The 21,705-nt window shown below is 38.5% G+C and overlaps 1 protein-coding gene across 2 annotated transcripts; it reads right to left on the bottom strand.

Moving 5' to 3' along the window:
• Positions 1-1,240: 1,240 nt before the first annotated feature.
• Positions 1,241-20,620, bottom strand: LOC143738507 (yjeF N-terminal domain-containing 3-like). Of its 2 annotated transcripts, none has more exons than XM_077230486.1 (6): positions 19,921-20,620; positions 14,006-14,114; positions 7,288-7,398; positions 6,565-6,678; positions 3,140-3,290; positions 1,241-1,579 (listed from the first exon to the last, which is right to left on the bottom strand). In XM_077230486.1, the coding sequence occupies exons 1-6, from the start codon at positions 19,965-19,967 to the stop codon at positions 1,383-1,385; spliced, it is 729 nt and encodes a 242-aa protein (XP_077086601.1). In that variant the 5' UTR covers positions 19,968-20,620; the 3' UTR covers positions 1,241-1,382. The 2 variants fall into 2 exon arrangements, with proteins under 2 accessions (XP_077086601.1, XP_077086602.1); XM_077230487.1 differs by lacking the exon at positions 19,921-20,620 and adding an exon at positions 17,819-17,900.
• Between the last annotated feature and the right edge of the window lie 1,085 nt (positions 20,621-21,705).

The following is a 21,705-nucleotide window of genomic DNA, read 5'->3' as shown; positions in this document are numbered from 1 at the left end:
CACACACACACACACTCCATCAGCTGCTTCTGATCTGGCTTGTGCTGATCGCTCCTGCGCTCGATAGTGTGTGAGGTAACCTTCCCTTGCTCTCTTCACCTGATGTTTACTGTGCTGCGTCTGCTGACGTGTCGGATCTCACACACACACACACACACACACACACTCCATCAGCTGCTTCTGATCTGGCTTGTGCTGATAGCGTGTGAAGGGTTAACTCTCTTCTCTGGTTTCACTCAGGTTAGTCTCTGATCTCGTGTTTTGAAGAAGGTCGAGGCTGTCGAACGGGGTTTTTCTCCAGAGTAAAGCCTGAGGTTGGTGTTACACTTCAACATCTCATGTGTGGATCTAACAGTAGAATCTGATCTGAGTGTCTTCTGGTTTCAGATGATGATGATGATGATGAGGAGGAGGAGTTGCTGTGATTAATGGATATTAAGTGTTAATATATGCACTTATCAGGGTTTCTGCGGGTCTGATAAACGAAGGCCTTAAACCGTCTTCTATAAGAGCAGAATGTCTTGCATCTATAAAGTCATGGCATTTACTAAAAATTAATATCTTCCTCAGTATTTTTGTCCTGTTTTCCAAACCAACTTTAAATCAAGATGCATTTACTTGAGATGTAAAATGTCTTACCTTTTTAAGTTGAACAAGAACAAATATCTTTTAATGCGTTATGAAAAATCTTCTTAATTTAAAGGAGCATTTTCATGAGTTCTTGTTTTAATCATAAACTTGCTTCATTTAGACTTAAATCAAGGTGCATTTACTGGAGATACAAAATGACAATATTTTTAAGAGACATTTGCACTTGAAAACACCGGAAGATTGTGAAAATAAAATAGTTTTGTGCCGTGTGTTCAGAAGATTGAGTAAAAGTTATTTCCATATTCTATAGTTTGGGAACTGAGGGATTCAAGCTTCTGCTTTCTAAAATGATTTAAATCTATTGGAAGTTGCATTTTCAAACTCATTGTGTTTCTCAGACAGAACATATTGACGTAAATGTGTTCCCTTCAATTTATTCCTTACATTTTATTTACGTGTTCCTAAAAAGGTCTTTTTAAAGTCTTAAAATTACCTTCATAAAACCTGACTTACATCCAAGGAATATTGTTTCCTGTCATTAATAAGTAAATATGAATGTTGAAAGTCCCGAGTTTACACTGTGATGACGTTGATTTGCATTTAAAAGAGTAAATGTTTTGAAACAGTCATTTATCAGCTTACACGCATGTCTGGACAAAGAAACGTTTTATTTAGTAAATGTAACACTGGAAGAACATTGAGCAAACATTTATACTTTAATAAAGTGGAGCATTCACATGACTTGACTTGTGTCAGTCACTCGATCCACACACACACACACACACACACGATCACAGCTCCACGACCGGCTCGGTCCCAGTAAAGCGGGGCAGGTTCAGCTCGTACTTCTTCTGGATGTCGTAGGGAAGGAAGCGTCCCGCCAGGAAGTGCGATCCGGGGAAACTCCGAGCGCAGAGCTTGGGAATCATCAGGGAAACCAGGAGCGCTGGACTGATTCCCTGAGAAGCAGACTCATCCGCATCCCAGCCTGCGGACACACACACACACACAGTGTCACAGTCTCAAACACACACACAGTGTCACAGTCTCAAACACACACGCACACACACACACACACACAGTGTCACAGTCTCAAACACACACACACAGTGTCACAGTCTCAAACACACACGCACACACACACACACAGTGTCACAGTCTCAAACACACACACACAGTGTCACAGTCTCAAACACACACACACACACACACACACACAGTGTCACAGTCTCAAACACACACACAGTGTCACAGTCTCAAACACACACGCACACACACACACACACACAGTGTCACAGTCTCAAACACACACACACAGTGTCACAGTCTCAAACACACACGCACACACACACACACAGTGTCACAGTCTCAAACACACACACACAGTGTCACAGTCTCAAACACACACACACACACACACACACACACAGTGTCACAGTCTCAAACACACACACAGTGTCACAGTCTCAAACACACACACACACACACACAGTGTCACAGTCTCAAACACACACACAGTGTCACAGTCTCAAACACACACACACACACACAGTGTCACAGTCTCAAACACACACACACACACACAAACACACACACAGTGTCACAGTCTCAAACACACACACAGTGTCACAGTCTCACACACACACACACACACAGTGTCACAGTCTCAAACACACACACACACACACACAGTGTCACAGTCTCAAACACACACACACACACACACACACACACACAACAGATGTTCGTAGAGGGAGTGTGCTTCTATAGAGAACTCTACTGTTCTGGACTCGTTCTGCTGATAAAGTGTTTTGTTTAATTTAAAAAAAATAAAATGCATTAAAAACTAAATGCATGATGGGAACTAAAAGGTTCTATACATAGAATTTTCTGTTGAAAAAGTATGTTAAGGAGTTGTTTAATTTGGAAAAATAAAATGCATGATGGGAACCCCTAAAAAGTTCTATACATTCAATTTTAATAAAATATTCCGAATTAAACAACTCAACATTTTATCAGCAGAAAAATTAAATGCAGAAAAAAAAACGAAGCGCCTGATGGGAACCCCTAAAAAGTTATATAGCAGTATAACATTTTAAGGGTTCCCATCATGTATTTTGTTTTTTTAATGCATTTTATTTGTATGCATTTTAATTTTAATAAAAATGTCTGAATTAAACAACTCATTAAACATACTTTATCAACAGAAAAATGTATGTATAGAACATTTTAGGGGTTCCTAACATGCATTTAGTTTTTTTTTAAATTGCATTTTATGTTTATGCATTTAAATGTTTATAAAATTTTCTGAATTAACCTACCAGTTAACATACTTTATCAATAAAACATTTTAATGAGCTATGTATAAAACCTTGTAAAGTATGTTAACAAGTAGTTTAATTAAGAACATTTTATTAAAATTAAAATGCATGAAAATACACGATGCATGAACCCTTAAAAGGTTCTATATCTCCCAAAGCTGAGGCTCATGAACGGGAGAATCTGTGGGAACATGTTCAAGCACAGGAATAACCCAGCGGTTGGGCACCTGACGGGATGTCCAGGCTGGCGATCGGGACGCGGAGTCCTCGTAGGGTCTGCAGAACTCCGGTCAGGGGCTCGCCCACCGACGCCAGGTCCGTTTCGGGACCCAGAACCGCGTCCACAACCAGATTATACGCTTCGTTGAGGAGCTGCAGCTTCAAGAACAAAACCAGATCATGTTATTATTGATCATCTGTGCCACCGAAACACTGATTCCCTGTTCTGGCGGAGATTTAATGAGGTTAACAGATTTCAAACTAGTTTACTGAATATGAGCTTTTATGACCATAATGCATTAGTTCACATCAACTAACGAGAAACAATACTTCGGTTCTAATGTTAACAGGCACAACTTATGACATGAGAATTTTATTAGTAAAGGTGGAAATTAAGATTAATAAATGCTGTAGAACTAAAGGTTCTATAAGGTTTAGCCTTGTTTAGTCTGGTTTATCTGATCCCGTTGGGCAGGAAGGAGAGGAAGGTTTAGCTTGGTTTAGCCTGGTTTAATCTGGTTTAGTCTGGTTTATCTGATCCCGTTGGGCAGGAAGGAGAGGAAGGTTTAGCTTGGTTTAGCCTGGTTTAATCTGGTTTAGTCTGGTTTATCTGATCCCGTTGGGCAGGAAGGAGAGGAAGGTTTAGGTTGGTTTAGCCTGGTTTAATCTGGTTTAGTCTGGTTTATCTGACCTCGTTGGGCAGTTAGGAGAGGAAGGTTTAGCTTGGTTTAGTCTGGTTTAGTCTGGTTTATCTGACCTCATTGGGCAGGAAGGAGAGGAAGGTTTAGTCTGGTTTAGCCTGGTTTAGTCTGGTTTAGTCTGGTTTATCTGACCTCGTTGGGCAGGTAGGAGAGGAAGGTTTAGTCTGGTTTAGCCTGGTTTAGTCTGGTTTATCTGACCTCGTTGGGCAAGTAGGAGAGGAAGGTTTAGTCTGGTTTATCTGACCTCGTTGGGTAAGTAGGAGTGGAAGGTTTAGTCTGGTTTATCTGACCTCGTTGGGCAGGAAGGAGAGGAAGGTTAAGCCTGGTTTAGTCTGGTTTATCTGACCTCGTTGGGCAGGAAGGAGAGGAAGGTTTAGTCTGGTTTAGTCTGGTTTATCTGACCTCGTTGGGCAGGAAAGAGAGGAAGGTTAAGCCTGGTTTAGTCTGGTTTATCTGACCTCGTTGGGCAGGAAAGAGAGGAAGGTTTAGTCTGGTTTAGTCTGGTTTATCTGACCTCGTTGGGCAGGAAAGAGAGGAAGGTTAAGCCTGGTTTAGTCTGGTTTATCTGACCTCGTTGGGCAGTTAGGAGAGGAAGGTTTAGTCTGGTTTAGTCTGGTTTATCTGACCTCGTTGGGCAGGAAGGAGAGGAAGGTTTAGTTTGGTTTATCTGATCTCGTTGGGCAGTTAGGAGAGGAAGGTTTAGCCTGGTTTAGTCTGGTTTATCTGACCTCGTTGGGCAGGAAGGAGAGGAAGGTTTAGTCTGGTTTAGCCTGGTTTAGTCTGGTTTATCTGACCTCGTTTGGTAAGTAGGAGTGGAAGGTTTAGCCAGGTTTAGTCTGGTTTATCTGATCTCGTTGGGCAGTTAGGAGAGGTAGGTTTAGTCTGGTTTATCTGACCTCGTTGGGCAGTTAGGAGAGGAAGGTTTAGCCTGGTTTAGTCTGGTTTAGTCTGGTTTATCTGACCTTGTTGGGCAGGAAGGAGAGGAAGGTTTAGTCTGGTTTAGCCTGGTTTAGTCTGGTTTATCTGACCTCGTTGGGCAGGTAGGAGAGGAAGATTTAGTCTGGTTTAGCCTGGTTTAGTCTGGTTTATCTTACCTCGTTGGGCAGGAAGGAGAGGAAAGTTTAGCCTGGTTTAGTCTGGTTTATCTGACCTCGTTGGGCAGGAAGGAGAGGAAGGTTTAGCCTGGTTTAGCCTGGTTTAGTCTGGTTTATCTGACCTCGTTGGGCAGGTAGGAGAGGAAGGTTTAGTCTGGTTCAGCCTGGTTTATCTGACCTCGTTGGGCAAGTAGGAGAGGAAGGTTTAGCCTGGTTTAGTCTGGTTTATCTGATCTCGTTGGGCAGTTAAGAGAGGAAGGTTTAGCCTGGTTTAGTCTGGTTTATCTGACCTCGTTGGGCAGGAAGGAGAGGGAGGTTTAGCCTGGTTTAGTCTGGTTTATCTGACCTCGTTGGGCAGGTAGGAGAGGAAGGTTTAGCCTGGTTTAGTCTGGTTTTGTCTGGTTTATCTGACCTTGTTGGGCAGGTAGGAGAGGAAGGTTTAGTCTGGTTTAGCCTGGTTTAGTCTGGTTTATCTGACCTTGTTGGGCAGGTAGGAGAGGAAGGTTTAGTCTGGTTTAGCCGAGTTTAGACTGGTTTAGTCTGGTTTATCTGACCTCGTTGGGGAGGTAGGAGAGGAAGGTTTAGCCTGGTTTAGTCTGGTTTATCTGACCTCGTTGGGCAAGTAGGAGAGGAAGGTTTAGCCTGGTTTAGACTGGTTTATCTGATCTCGTTGGGCAGTTAGGAGAGGAAGGTTTAGCCTGGTTTAGTCTGGTTTATCTGACCTCGTTGGGCAGGAAGGAGAGGGAGGTTTAGCCTGGTTTAGTCTGGTTTATCTGACCTCGTTGGGCAGGTAGGAGAGGAAGGTTTAGCCTGGTTTAGTCTGGTTTTGTCTGGTTTATCTGACCTTGTTGGGCAGGTAGGAGAGGAAGGTTTAGTCTGGTTTAGCCTGGTTTAGTCTGGTTTATCTGACCTTGTTGGGCAGGTAGGAGAGGAAGGTTTAGTCTGGTTTAGCCGAGTTTAGACTGGTTTAGTCTGGTTTATCTGACCTCGTTGGGGAGGTAGGAGAGGAAGGTTTAGCCTGGTTTAGTCTGGTTTATCTGACCTCGTTGGGCAAGTAGGAGAGGAAGGTTTAGCCTGGTTTAGTCTGGTTTATCTGACCTCGTTGGGCAGGAAGGAGAGGGAGGTTTAGCCTGGTTTAGTCTGGTTTATCTGACCTCGTTGGGCAGGTAGGAGAGGAAGGTTTAGCCTGGTTTAGTCTGGTTTTGTCTGGTTTATCTGACCTTGTTGGGCAGGTAGGAGAGGAAGGTTTAGTCTGGTTTAGCCTGGTTTAGTCTGGTTTATCTGACCTTGTTGGGCAGGTAGGAGAGGAAGGTTTAGCCTGGTTTATCTGACCTCGTTGGGGAGGTAGGAGAGGAAGGTTTAGTCTGGTTCAGCCTGGTTTATCTGACCTCGTTGGGCAAGTAGGAGAGGAAGGTTTAGCCTGGTTTAGTCTGGTTTATCTGACCTCGTTGGGCAGGTAGGAGAGGAAGGTTTAGTCTGGTTTAGTCTGGTTTATCTGACCTTGTTGGGCAGGTAGGAGAGGAAGGTTTAGCCTGGTTTATCTGACCTCGTTGGGCAGGTAGGAGAGGAAGGTTTAGTCTGGTTTATCTGACCTTGTTGGGCAGGTAGGAGAGGAAGGTTTAGTCTGGTTTATCTGACCTCGTTGGGCAGGTAGGAGAGGAAGGGCAGGTCCATCCGCTCGCACTGCACCGTCAGGTCCTGATGGAGGCGGTCCGAGGAGCGTTTGGGACAGAACACAGTGGGAATGTAATCCTGTCACACACACACACACACACACACACACACACACACACACACACACACACACACACACACACACACACACACACACACACACACACACACACACACACACACACACACACACACACACACACACACACACACACACACACACACACACACACAGATCCGTCACTCAGGGCTCATCTTTAACTCTTTCACCACTCATTTTTCAAAATGATCAAAAATCCAGGGTTCGTACAAGGTGCTTTAAGAGCTTGAAGTACTTGAATTTGACTGAAGTTTAAGTCCTGGAAAACCCTTGAAAATATTAATGGAAAGGTACTTGAAAAGTGCTTAAATTATTGAAAGACAAGATATGTAAAATTAGTGTTTCATCTGACCAATAAAACAATCTTTTTTACTCGTATAAATATCCAAGTATATGATACAGCGAGCTCAATCATATATTCATGGGGAGGAATAATCAGCTTGAATAAGGAAAGCATTATCTTACAATTACATTTTAAAAATTTTTAGAATTTGAAAAATACTAAAGATATTGTTTGATAAGTGAGATCTCTGATTGTAGTCCTTGAAAACCAAAAAAGTAGTGCTTAAAGTCCTGTTTTGACTCACGAACACATGGAGATGTCGAGCACACGCGAGTCCCACACACCCGTTCTGATCCGGTCCACAGATCACCAGAACCGTGGCCTGGCGTTTCTCCAGAGATGAGAGCGGGAAGGTCTGAAGAGATCATCACATCCCTGATCAACAACTAATAATCACTAACAAACATTGAAGCAAACGTGACATTGAAGTAGAAAGACTGTCTTTCTACTTTGGTAAAACACGATTTCACTTTTCTAACTTTAGCTAGTGTGTAATGTTGCTGTTTGAGCATAAACAACATCTGCAAAGTTACAGCGCTCAAAGTTCAAAGCAAAGGGAGATATTTACTTTTTAAGAAATCAATTTCTAAGGACTACAGCAAACGACCGGTAGGGACTACACCACATTCCTCCAGGGTTGCTGATGTCACTAATCCTGATATTTACATAAACCCCTCCTCCGAGAATACTTAATAAGGCCATTTTATATTGCGTTGGAGAAGAGTTGTTGTGGTATGGTAGGCTGTTGCCGCCGCAATGCCGTCGAAACGCTGCTGTTATTTTCATCCGGATTGCAGGTCTGTTTTGTTCAGCCTTCCTACGGTCGCGGGAGTTAGGGATCAATGGTTAAAATTTATTTTTAACTCTGTCCCTCATAATTGTGACCCAAATCTCGCTCTCTGTGCTGCACATGTTACGGAGGAAAGTTTCCACAATCTTGGCGAGTTCAATGCAGGATTCGCACATCGGCTTGTGCTGAAAGATGGAGCAGCTCCAACTGTAAGAACAGAAGCTGTTGTTTACGGGCCACAACCTGTACGTATGATTTATTTTTCGTCGATGTGTTTTCCTGTAATAGTTCGTATTGTTAATTGTACGTTGTAGCAAGGAAGTAAACAAATGACAACACTGTTTGTTTCTGCTGGTTTGATAAATGCTCATTTATACATTCGGGAACGCGTCATAGTTGGGGGGCGTGGTCGGCGTGGGGGAAAACACCGCGAACATCATGTGTATTTGAATGACAAAATGTCTTATTGCGAAGCATTGACGCCTGCCGACCGGCAACGATATATTGCTAAATTAACTGCAATATGGTACGATTGCCCATATTTAATTGAAAACTGGGTCAATGACCCGAGGAAATGGTGTCGTTTCCAGACATATTTTGCTATCTGGTTGAATCTCCAGGTAAGAGACATCGCGGTAGCTCCCGTAACATTAGCCTGTAACTCAATCATATGTTGCATACTATAACTCCATAAAACCTTGTCACTAACAAATTGTACGTATGCTTCACTCCAAACTATTAATCGTTTTGTAAAACGGTGGTCAGTAGTACGAGGTTGCCGAGGGAGTGTGCCGACAGTGATCCCTAACTCACAGACTGCAGTGTGTATCGAGTGTAGACCGTAGCGATTGGCCTAGCAAGCGAGCCTTCAGCTGATAACACTCCTGTGAATGAGACATCCCTTATGAAAAACAACTATAGGAATCTTCTAGTATTTTAGGACAAAATATTATAGTAATCATATAGGAATACTATAGTATTTTGGGACATACTATAGAAGTACTATAGAGGAATTACAGAACATCACAGAAGTATTACACTACTATTTATTGCTTGTAGCCATTTTGTCCTCCTTTCCGGTTCTGTGTGTTTATTAGGAAGGATGTAGAACTTCAATTCATAATTTGTTTGTTTATTGGCGGTACAGAAAACGACACAGCACCTCTTCGGCATGATTGTCGCGTGTATTTCAATGAGCGCCAAGGCAATGTTTTCCCCCATGGGCTAAATTCACATCAAGTGACGGGGCGTTCCCGGGGGCGTTCCCAGACCAACCGTCTGTATCTATAGGTTTTATTGACGCCATTGTTTATAATACACCAAAGCACAAACTAGGCTAGCGGTAAAGGTACGCGGCGTGATGTTTCTGGAAAACGTGCACTAGGCGGTTAGCGAATCACAACACACTGGGCCAGCTGACCAATCTGAGCCCATTGCGTAGTTTTGAGAGAATGGCTTCATAGAACCCGGAAACCATCAGACCGTTTTTACAAGGAGGGAATAAATGCATTTTTTTTAAACACAAAGCATGAACACATGTTACAGTGCACCCCACAAACACAATCAAGCCTTTGAAAAAATTTGTTTTACCACCCCTTTAATTCAATGTGTTACTAACCAAGAATTTTAACGTTAGACCGCCACAATTAAATGTTTTTTTTTACGTTAGGCCGCAGCAATTAAATGTTTTTTTTTACGTTAGGCCGCCACAATTAAACGTTTTTTTGACGTTAGGCCGCCACAATTAAACGTTTTTTTGACGTTAGACCGCCACAATTAAACGTTTTTCTGACGTTAGACCGCCACAATTAAATGTTTTTTTTACGTTAGACCGCCACAATTAAATGTTTTTTTTACGTTAGACCGCAGCAATTACATTTTTTTTGACGTTAGACAGCAGCAATTAAACTTTTTTTTTACGTTAGGCCGCCACAATTAAACTTTTTTTTTGACGTTAGGCCGCCACAATTAAACGTTTTTTTGACGTTAGACCGCCACAATTAAACGTTTTTTTGACGTTAGGCCGCCACAATTAAACGTTTTTTTGACGTTAGACCGCCACAATTAAACGTTTTTCTGACGTTAGACCGCCACAATTAAATGTTTTTTTTACGTTAGACCGCCACAATTAAATGTTTTTTTTACGTTAGACCGCAGCAATTACATTTTTTTTGACGTTAGACAGCAGCAATTAAACTTTTTTTTTACGTTAGGCCGCCACAATTAAACTTTTTTTTTGACGTTAGGCCGCCACAATTAAACGTTTTTTTGACGTTAGACCGCCACAATTAAATGGTTTTTTTTAACGTTAGACCGCCACAATTAAACATTTTTTTGACGTTAGACAGCGGCAATTAAACGTTTTTTTTTACGTTAGGCCGCCACAATTAAACGTTTTTTTGACGTTAGACAGCGGCAATTAAACTTTTTTTTTATGTTAGTCTGCCACAATTAAACATTTTTTTTATGTTAGACCGCCACAATTAAAAATTTTTTTGACGTTAGACCGCAGCAATTAAACGTTTTTTTTTACGTTAGGCCGCCACAATTAAACGTTTTTTTGACGTTAGACAGCGGCAATTAAACGTTTTTTTTATGTTAGTCTGCCACAATTAAACATTTTTTTTATGTTAGACCGCCACAATTAAACATTTTTTTTACGTTAGGCCGCCAGAATTAAACGTTTTTTTGACGTTAGACAGCGGCAATTAAACGTTTTTTTTATGTTAGTCTGCCACAATTAAACATTTTTTTTATGTTAGACCGCCACAATTAAACATTTTTTTTATGTTAGACCACCACAATTAAACGTTTTTTTGACGTTAGACCGTAGCAATTAAATGTTTTTTGATGTTAGACAGCAGCAATTAAACGTTTTTTTTACGTTAGACCGCCACAATTAAATGTTTTTTTTTACGTTAGGCCGCAGCAATTAAATGTTTTTTTTTACGTTAGGCCGCCACAATTAAACGTTTTTTTTACGTTAGGCCGCCACAATTAAACGTTTTTTTGACGTTAGACCGCCACAATTAAATGTTTTTTTGACGTTAGGCCGCCACAATTAAACGTTTTTTTGACGTTAGACCGCCACAATTAAACGTTTTTTTGACGTTAGACCGCCACAATTAAATGTTTTTTTTACGTTAGACCGCAGCAATTACATTTTTTTTGACGTTAGACAGCAGCAATTAAACTTTTTTTTTACGTTAGGCCGCCACAATTAAACTTTTTTTTTGACGTTAGGCCGCCACAATTAAACGTTTTTTTGACGTTAGACCGCCACAATTAAATGTTTTTTTTTAACGTTAGACCGCCACAATTAAACATTTTTTTGACGTTAGACAGCGGCAATTAAACGTTTTTTTTTACGTTAGGCCGCCACAATTAAACGTTTTTTTGACGTTAGACAGCGGCAATTAAACGTTTTTTTTATGTTAGTCTGCCACAATTAAACATTTTTTTATGTTAGACCGCCACAATTAAAAATTTTTTTGACGTTAGACCGCAGCAATTAAACGTTTTTTTTTACGTTAGGCCGCCACAATTAAAAGTTTTTTTGACGTTAGACAGCGGCAATTAAACGTTTTTTTTATGTTAGTCTGCCACAATTAAACATTTTTTTTATGTTAGACCGCCACAATTAAACATTTTTTTTACGTTAGGCCGCCAGAATTAAACGTTTTTTTGACGTTAGACAGCGGCAATTAAACGTTTTTTTTATGTTAGTCTGCCACAATTAAACATTTTTTTTATGTTACACCGCCACAATTAAACATTTTTTTTATGTTAGACCGTAGCAATTAAATGTTTTTTGATGTTAGACAGCAGCAATTAAACGTTTTTTTTTACGTTAGGCCGCCACAATTAAACGTTTTTTTTTACGTTATACCGCCACAATTAAATTTTTTTTTATGTTAGACCGCCACAATTAAACATTTTTTTGACGTTAGACCGTAGCAATTAAATGTTTTTTGATGTTAGACAGCAGCAATTAAACGTTTTTTTTTACGTTAGGCCGCCACAATTAAACGTTTTTTTTTACGTTATACCGCCACAATTAATTTTTTTTTTATGTTAGACCGCCACAATTAAACATTTTTTTTTACGTTAGACCGCCACAAGTAATTTTTTTTTTATGTTAGACCGCCACAATTAAACATTTTTTTGACGTTAGACCGTAGCAATTAAATGTTTTTTGATGTTAGACAGCAGCAATTAAACGTTTTTTTTTACGTTAGGCCGCCACAATTAAACGTTTTTTTTTACGTTATACCGCCACAATTAATTTTTTTTTTATGTTAGACCGCCACAATTAAACATTTTTTTTTATGTTAGACCGCCACAATTAAACGTTTTTTTGACGTTAGACCGCAGCAATTAAATGTTTTTTGATGTTAGACCGCAGCAATTAAATGTTTTTTGATGTTAGACCGCAGCAATGAAATGTTTTTTGATGTTAGACCGCAGCAATTAAATGTTTTTTTGACGTTAGACCGCCACAATTAAATGTTTTTTTTTAACGTTAGACCGCCACAATTAAACATTTTTTTGACGTTAGACCGCAGCAATGAAATGTTTTTTGATGTTAGACCGCAACAATTAAATGTTTTTTTTGACGTTAGACCGCCACAATTAATTTTTTTTTTATGTTATACCGCCACAATTAAATGTTTTTTTTTAACGTTAGACCGCCACAATTAAACATTTTTTTTTACGTTAGACCGCCACAATTAAATTTTTTTTTATGTTAGACCGCCACAATTAAACGTTTTTTTGACGTTAGACCGCAGCAATTAAATGTTTTTTGATGTTAGACCGCAGCAATTAAATGTTTTTTGATGTTAGACCGCAGCAATTAAATGTTTTTTGATGTTAGACCGCAGCAATTAAATGTTTTTTTGACGTTAGACCGCCACAATTAAACATTTTTTTGACGTTAGACCGCAGCAATGAAATGTTTTTTGATGTTAGACCGCAACAATTAAATGTTTTTTTGACGTTAGACCGCCACAATTAAACATTTTTTTGACGTTAGACCGCAGCAATGAAATGTTTTTTGATGTTAGACCGCAGCAATGAAATGTTTTTTGATGTTAGACCGCAGCAATTAAATGTTTTTTGATGTTAGACCGCAGCAATTAAATGTTTTTTTGACGTTAGACCGCCACAATTAAACATTTTTTTGACGTTAGACCGCAGCAATTAAATGTTTTTTTGATGTTAGACCGCCACAATTAAATGTTTTTTTTGACGTTAGGCCGCAGCAATTAAACTTTTTTTTACGTTAGACCGCAGCAATTAAACGTTTTTTTTTACGTTAGACCGCAGCAATTAAAAACTTTGACATGCCGCACCAATTAAACTTTTTATTTTATTTTTGACATTAGACTGCAACAGTTAAAGAATTCTGTGTCTCTGCTCTGCATTTTAATCATGGACTCTTGACTAATATATTTATCTAATATTTACTTGAAAAGAGAACCAGAAATTGTAAACAGTACACTCAACAACTGGGAAAAAATTCCCTAACCCTCTTTGTTTTTTCTTTGTACCAGAATTTGACTCACTATTTTGTTTTTATTCTTTTTTATTCGTTTCTGCTCTCAATTCTCTTTCTACTTTAATTCAATGTGTTACTAACCAACTCATGAATTGCTAGTAAGTTTAAAAAATAATTTCTGAGTGAAAATTGTTTCTACAATGACAAAAAGTTGGTCTAGAATTTACTTTCACTCAAATTGTCACAAATAATCACAAAGAATTGGCAAGTAATGCGTGTGAAATTTTGAAGTAGAAACACTGAAATAGTATTTTCTTGTTCAATGAAAAATGCATCAAAATGAAGTGAGTTTTAGATTAAAACAAGAACAAATATCTTCCAGTGGAGTCAGAAAAATAAACTTAATTCAAAGTGAAAACAAGATAATTTTTCTGACTCCATTGCCAGATATTTGATCTTGTTTTAAACACAAATTTTTTCTGAAAACAAGACTTAATATCTTCATTCATTTTGCTTCTCCAGTAAATGTATCTTAATTTAAGAATGTTTATATACCTGTACTCATTAATATCAGTTTATCAGTGAGCAACAGGAAAGTAATGTTTTCATACGGTTTTTCAGGAACTACTAATGAATGGTGGATGTACTGATTAAAGACTCGTTCCTGCAGACCTTTGCGATGGCGTTCGCACACGCGTGTCCCAGAATCTCCGTCAGCTGTTGCCGTCCAAAACCATAATCCCTTAGCAACTCCGTCTCCATGGAAACGGCCTCCTCTTTACTGCAAAACATGATAAATAAACCACTTGGGATGAACTCTAGAAATATACTAGTTTTAAACATGACTAATGAAAGTTAAACCTGCAAGACATGGAAATGAATGCATGAATAAAAGCACTAAATGTGGCTTGTGCTGATGGTCGTCACTGGGATGTTTTTGCTCCAGGACTCCTGTGGGAAGATGATCCGCTGCCCTTCTGTGATCGGGATCGATGGGGAATCCCTGAGGCGTTCGGCTCCTCAGTTCCTGAACTCACGCAGGGAAACAACAACCCAATAGGAGATCCTTCCACACAGGAGCCCAAACATCAGATCAAATCATCATTCACTTCAGCATCTTGAGATTCAGCCAAAGCTGGAACGCTTCCCTCGTCGGTCAACTGTTCTCAACCAGTTTGAGCCTGTGTCACTTTCAAATCTCACTAAAATAGTCATTCAGCTAAAATCCTCATATTGTCCTACTGATATTGTGCCCCCTCGCATCTTTAAGGAAACCTGGGAGACAATTGGCCCGAATGTTTCAAAAATCATAAATAGTAGTCTGGCAGCAGGTGTTGTGCCAGCATATTTTAAAGAAGCAGTTGTGGAACCCCTGATTAAAAAAAGAAATCTGGATTCCTTGGTTTTATCCAATTACAGACCTATCTCGAAGCTTCCTTTTATCTCAAAAATTTTAGAGAAGACTGTACTTTTACAGTTGCAGTCTTTCTTAGATGTACATGGTATTTTTGAGATTTTTCAATCTGGTTTTAAGGCACTTCATAGCACTGAGACTGCACTTTTAAGAGTTTTTAATGACCTGTTATTAACCACTGATTCTGGTAATTCTGCCATACTAGTGCTTTTAGACCTCACCGCCGCATTTGATACAGTGGACCACGCAGTTCTTATCTCGCGTCTAGAGCACAGTGTTGGTATCAGGGGCACTGCTTTGCAGTGGTTTAAGTCATATTTGTCTGGAAGATGCTTTTCAGTAAAGCTTGGGGACTTTGGTTCATCTACTGCCCCCCTTATTTGCGGTGTTCCACAGGGCTCAATTCTTGGACCACTTCTCTTTTCATTATATCTCCTTCCCCTAGGAAGCATAATTAGAAAGCATGGCATCTCCTACCATTTCTATGCGGACGATTCCCAAATATATCTGCCCCTTAAAAAAGGTGAAAACTCCCTCGTACCTCTACTAGAGTGTTTAAAAGATATTAAAGACTGGATGTCTTCAAACTTTTTAAATTTAAATGAAGATAAAACTGAGGTCATTGTGTTTGGCCCCAGTCGGGTCAGTGATAACATTTCTGTTGACCTGGGCTACCTGCAACAATTTGCGAAACCCGTAGTGACAAATTTGGGTGTGAAAATGGATAGTGGTTTTAAACTTGATAAACAGATAAATAATGTTGTTAAATCCAGTTTTTATTATCTGAGGCTTTTAGCTAAAATTAAACCGGTTTTATCTCGTAAGCACTTTGATTCATGCATTTATTTCAACACGGCTAGACTACTGTAATGCGCTTTACATTGGCGTTGACCAATCCTCTCTCTCACGCTTACAGTTAGTACAAAACTCGGCCGCTCGTCTTTTAACCGGAACTCGCAAGCATGAACACATTACACCAGTGCTGGCCTCGCTCCACTGGCTTCCGGTCCATTTTAGAATACATTTTAAAATCTTATTGTTTGTTTTTAAGTCACTAAATGGGTTGGCACCTCATTATATTTCAGACCTCTTACAAGTCTATAACCCCCCACGATCCCTTAGGTCTACTGACCAACTTCGGCTGGTCACTCAAAAAACCAGGTTAAAAACCAGGGGTGACCGTGCTTTTGCAGCAGCAGCACCCAAACTGTGGAATGAGTTACCATCACAGGTCAAATTATCTCCGACCATTGAATGTTTTAAATCTCGTCTTAAGACACACTTGTATGCCCTGGCTTTTAACCCAGCTTGAGAGCTGTGTAGTCTTGTTGTTTGATGTGTTTCCATGTGTTTTATATTAGTGTTTTTTCTTGTTCAGCACTTTGTAAACTTTTGTTTTTTAAATGTGCTATATAAATAAAAATGGTATGGTATGGGGGTATGGTCGGTCTGCAGCGCTACACACGTGTACCGTGAAATCATCACACTGAAACACTGAAAACACTGAAACCACTGAAACACTGAAAAACTGAAACCACTTAAACACTGAAACCACTTGGTTTGAAACCAATGAAACACTGAAACACTGAAACCACTGAAGCCCTCGAAACACTTAAACACTGAAACACTGAAACCACTTAAACACTGAAACCACTTAAACACTGAAACCACTTAAACACTGAAACCACTTAAACACTGAAACACTGAAACCACTTAAACACTGAAACACTGAAACCACTTAAACACTGAAACACTGAAACCACTTAAACACTGAAACACTGAAACCACTTAAACACTGAAACCACTTAAACACTGAAACCACTTAAACACTGAAACACTGAAACACTGAAACCACTGAAACACTGAAACCACTGAAAACCACTGAAACACTGAAACACTGAAACCACTTAAACACTGAAACCACTGAAAACCACTTAAACACCGAAACCACTTAAACACTGAAACACTGAAACCACTTAAACACCGAAACCACTTAAACACTGAAACCCCTTAAACACTGAAACCCCTTAAACACTGAAACCCCTTAAACACTGAAACCACTTAAACACTGAAACCACTTAAACACTGAAACCACTTAAACACTGAAACCCCTTAAACACTGAAACCACTTAAACACTGAAACCACTTAAACACTGAAACACTGAAACACTGAAACCACTGAAACACTGAAACCACTGAAAACCACTGAAACACTGAAACACTGAAACCACTTAAACACTGAAACCACTGAAAACCACTTAAACACCGAAACCACTTAAACACTGAAACACTGAAACCACTTAAACACCGAAACCACTTAAACACTGAAACCCCTTAAACACTGAAACCACTTAAACACTGAAACCACTTAAACACTGAAACCACTTAAACACTGAAACCCCTTAAACACTGAAACACTGAAACCACTGAAACACTGAAACCACTGAAACACTGAAACCACTTAAACACCGAAACCACTTAAACACTGAAACCACTTAAACACTGAAACCACTTAAACACTGAAACCACTTAAACACTGAAACACTGAAACCACTTAAACACTGAAACCACTTAAACACTGAAACCACTTAAACACCGAAACACTGAAACCACTTAAACACCGAAACCACTTAAACACTGAAACCCCTTAAACACTGAAACACTGAAACCACTTAAACACCGAAACCACTTAAACACTGAAACCCCTTAAACACTGAAACACTGAAACACTGAAACCCCTTAAACACTGAAACACTGAAACCCCTTAAACACTGAAACACTGAAACACTGAAACCACTTAAACACTGAAACCACTTAAACACTGAAACCACTTAAACACTGAAACCACTTAAACACTGAAACCAATGAAACACTGAAACACTGAAACCACTTAAACACTGAAACCACTGAAAGGCTAAGGCTACGTTTACACGTGGTCTGCTATTTTCATAAACGGACATTTCACCCTCTCCGTTTTCAAAAATAACATCGTGCACACCTGTCAGTTTTCAGAAAAGTGTTCGTTTACACAAACCCATATGGACATATGTGCCGTCAAGAGCATGCCAAACCTGCAGGTGGCAGTGTAACGAGAAGCTCAACCCCACGTTAGCCAATCAGAATCCAGAAAATAGCAACAACAGCAATAAATCAACTTCCTCTTTTTCTTTTGAACATAGATGTCGCACTTTTGACGTGTGTGCGAGTTCTGTGACGGCGGCTGCCTAAAACTACGTTTTTCTCCGTTTACATGCAAACAGAGTTTTTAGAGAGAAAAGTTTTCAGAGGCGAATTCTCTGTTTGCGTGTAAACGAAGGGAAATGTCTCAAAATAACCATTTACGTGTAAACAGAGCCTAATATGATGATTTTCTGCGCAAGAAACATTTCAGATTATTATTAGTGTTGAAAACAGCTTAATTTTATTTTTGGAAATTGTGATACATTTTATTTTTCAGGATTCTTTGTTGAATAGAAAGTGCAAAAGTACATCAATTTAATGTGTCCTTGATGCCTAAGAGTATACATTTCTAATCTTTCTTCCCTCAAACTTGTGTACGCTAGCGTATGACGGTTTCCAATCATCATATTATAGTGATTTCTGAAGGATCATGTGACACTGAAGACTGGAGTAATGATGATGAAAATTCAGCTTTGATCACAGGAATAAATTACACTGTATTATATATTCACATAGAAAACTGATGATTTACACTGTTTTACTGTATTTTTTATCAGCTTTGGTGAGAAGAGACTTCCTTCAAAACATTAAAACATCTTCAATATTCCTAACTTTTGACTGCCAGTGTTCTCCAATAATTTTTGTTTTATTTACTTTCATTTTTCCAGTGCATGAGCTGTTGTAAAACGAGCTGCATGATCATATTTTTTCCTGTTATGCATCCAGGATTGTGTTGTTTGTCCGCACTCTTCCTGTAATATTGTTTATTTCTCAGTCTGTGAACGAGTGTTCAGATCTCAGTCTGTTTCGGATCAGCCGGATGAGGAGCGGATTAAAGCTCCGGTCTCCCGCTCGGATCACGAGGAGACACAGCAGAAGCACATTACTGTTCTAATGCAGTTATATATCATATTATATCATCATATCCCAGTGAAGAGAGAGAGAGAGAGAGTCAGGGAAGTTCATACGTCTTCAGTTCCTCAGAAAACATCAGATGCTTCAAAGTGCAGAAAACATCTTTCATGAGTTTCTGGAAAACTTTAACTCTTGTAAAAAAGACGAACTGCTTTAACAACCGCAGGAGTGTGTCTGTGTGTATTGCGCTTATAATACAAGAAAATAAAGCAGTTTAATCTGAAGAGAGATTAATACACTACAAATGATGCTCTTCCTCAGTGTTTCTGTCTTGTTTTCCAGCACAAATATCTAAACATTCTTAAATCAAGAATAAAGAAGCAAAATGACTGAAGATATTAAGTCAAAAATGAAGCAAAATGAAGAGAGCAAAAATCTGCCAGTGGAGTCCGAAATAATCTTGTTTTCTCTGTGATTTAAGAGGATTTTTCTGACTCCACTGGCAGATTTTTGCTCTTGTGTGCAGGTTCATTATAGTTAACTAAATATAAAACACGGTTTTGTTACTTGAAATAAAATGAATGTTAACTGAAATTAAATAAAATTTAGAACAATTTAAGCTTATTTTAATGCAGCAAGTTGCAAAGGCAAGATTTCTTGTTTTAACTTGATGTACTAAAAAAGAAAAACTAAAACTTAAATAAAAAATTACAATAAAAACTATTTAGACATATATATATATATATATATATATATATATATATATATATATATATATATATATATATATACACAGACACACAATGAAATCACTAAAACTTCACAAAAAAAAAGAAAATCACATTTGAATATATAAACTAAAATATATTAAAAAAAACTAATATAAAAATACATAAAGTAAAAAAAACTAATAAAAAATAAAATAGTATCTCAATGAAAATACAATAATACTGGTTTTAAACAAACTCACTTCAATTTAATAAATTTTTTACTTAATATCTTCAGTTATTCTGCTTCTTCTCCAGTAAATGAATCTTGATTTATGAATGTTTAAATATTTGTGCTGGAAAACAAGACAGAAACACTGAGGAGGATCATCATGTTTAGAAGTGCACAGGTGTGTGTGTGTGTGTTTTACCTGAGATATCTGAGCGCTTCCACACACTCCTGTTTCCTGTTGTTCATCTTCACTGAAATAAAAACACGAATTGAAGGAGTTTCAGTGTTTTAGTTCTTCTCGTCTCACTTTCAGCTCGTGATGTGAGAAGATGAAGCTCGTAATGAGAGTCTGCCACGCGAGAGCCAATCAGAGAGCAGCAGGAGCAGGGGGAGCCCTCTGATTGGCTGAAGTGATTCTTCACGCTGACCTGAGAGAATCGCACATCTTCATCACATACTGAAGATTCGCTCTGTATTTACATTATAATATCCGTGTGAATGTTGTTGATACTGATGGAGCTTTCATGCAAACCAGGGACATTGACAAGTATTATTATTACAAATTAAAACGAGGAATAGTTCCTCATCCTGTGGAAATGCAAATCCTGAACAATGCTGTTGTTGTGATGCGTTTTTTTTTGTTGCTTAGCATGTTTGTCTGGTTTTCCAGCATAAACAAATGTCTAAATGTGATTCAAAACATCAAAGCAAGAGTCATTTACTGTAAACTGAACTGAACAGGAAGACTTCTTAAGATTAACACATGAAGATTGTGTTAGTTTAGTTAGTGGATGATAGTTAACGTGAACTTGACTTCACACATCCACTAAAACACACTGAAACATGAAGAAAAGCGAAAGAAGATCCTGATGAAAGTGTGTGTGTCAAACTGTTCAGAATCAAACTCGAGTTAAATACTCACGTGACATGGCTGATATCGTCTTGCAGATCACGTGATCTGAGTCCATCAGTTCTGTTTAAGGGCTGAAGGCTTATATTGAGGTTTATAAATGTTCATTAACATTTATCAGCGTTAACTGGGCACGCATTATTTCATATCGAGATGAGTGCATAAACATCACACAGTGAGTCTAACTGAGCTTCTCCTAATCATCCCTGGAAGATATTTTGTTTCCATGGTGATTCAGAATTAATTGTAACACTTTACAATAGGGATCATGTGTTAACATTTATTAAGTACATTAGTTAACATGAACTTTTGTAAAATTTAAAGTCCCCCTGTAGTCAATTTTATCACTTAAAAATCCTCTTTGATCACCAACAGTAAAAATTTTTGTCATTGAAAAAAAATCGTCACGTCTTGTAAATATCTTGAATGTAACTCGACACCCTTGCCTCATTGAGTTCTATGAATATGCAAATGAGCCCCGCCTCCACTCACTCAGAGATCCACTCGTTGACGATCACACGTTGATCTGATTGGTTACAAGGTAGTTTGTGACGTCAGAAACACCAGCGATTTCAAAGCGTGTTTTTGAGACTGTCTTTGGTTCACTGCAGTTTTAAGGAGAAAATACTCCGCAATGCTGTCGACTTATGAATTTACACATGGTTTGTGTTAAAGCAGATTAAAAACACCACATAGACACATAAACAACATTAAAAGCTGGATTTTTTTAACCAAAGAGGTACTTTAATATTTTTTTATTTTTAGGAGATTTTATGGAATTTAATTATATTTATGGAAAAGTTATAATCCACTTTTTTGAGCATAGAGCTGAAAATGAAATTTCTAACTTGAGTTATAAGTCTTGAATGCTTTGGAGCAACAGACTGAAGTTTGGTCTCTTTTTAAAGACGACACTATTGCTGAAGTCAAAAAAGTCAAAAATATATATATTTTTTTTAGAAGTTCATTACTCCAAAAAATGCACAAAAATAAAAAAAAATTTACATGAAATATATTTTCCAAAACATGTTTTACTCTAAAACTGAAAAAAAAAAATCATAAATCTGAACAAGT

This window comes from Siphateles boraxobius, unplaced genomic scaffold (genome assembly GCF_051911475.1).
Source record: "Siphateles boraxobius isolate OS27281-9 unplaced genomic scaffold, OSU_SipBor_1 146, whole genome shotgun sequence".
Taxonomy (NCBI): Eukaryota; Metazoa; Chordata; class Actinopteri; order Cypriniformes; family Leuciscidae; genus Siphateles; species Siphateles boraxobius.
This window is presented reverse-complemented; position numbering and strand designations above follow the sequence as displayed.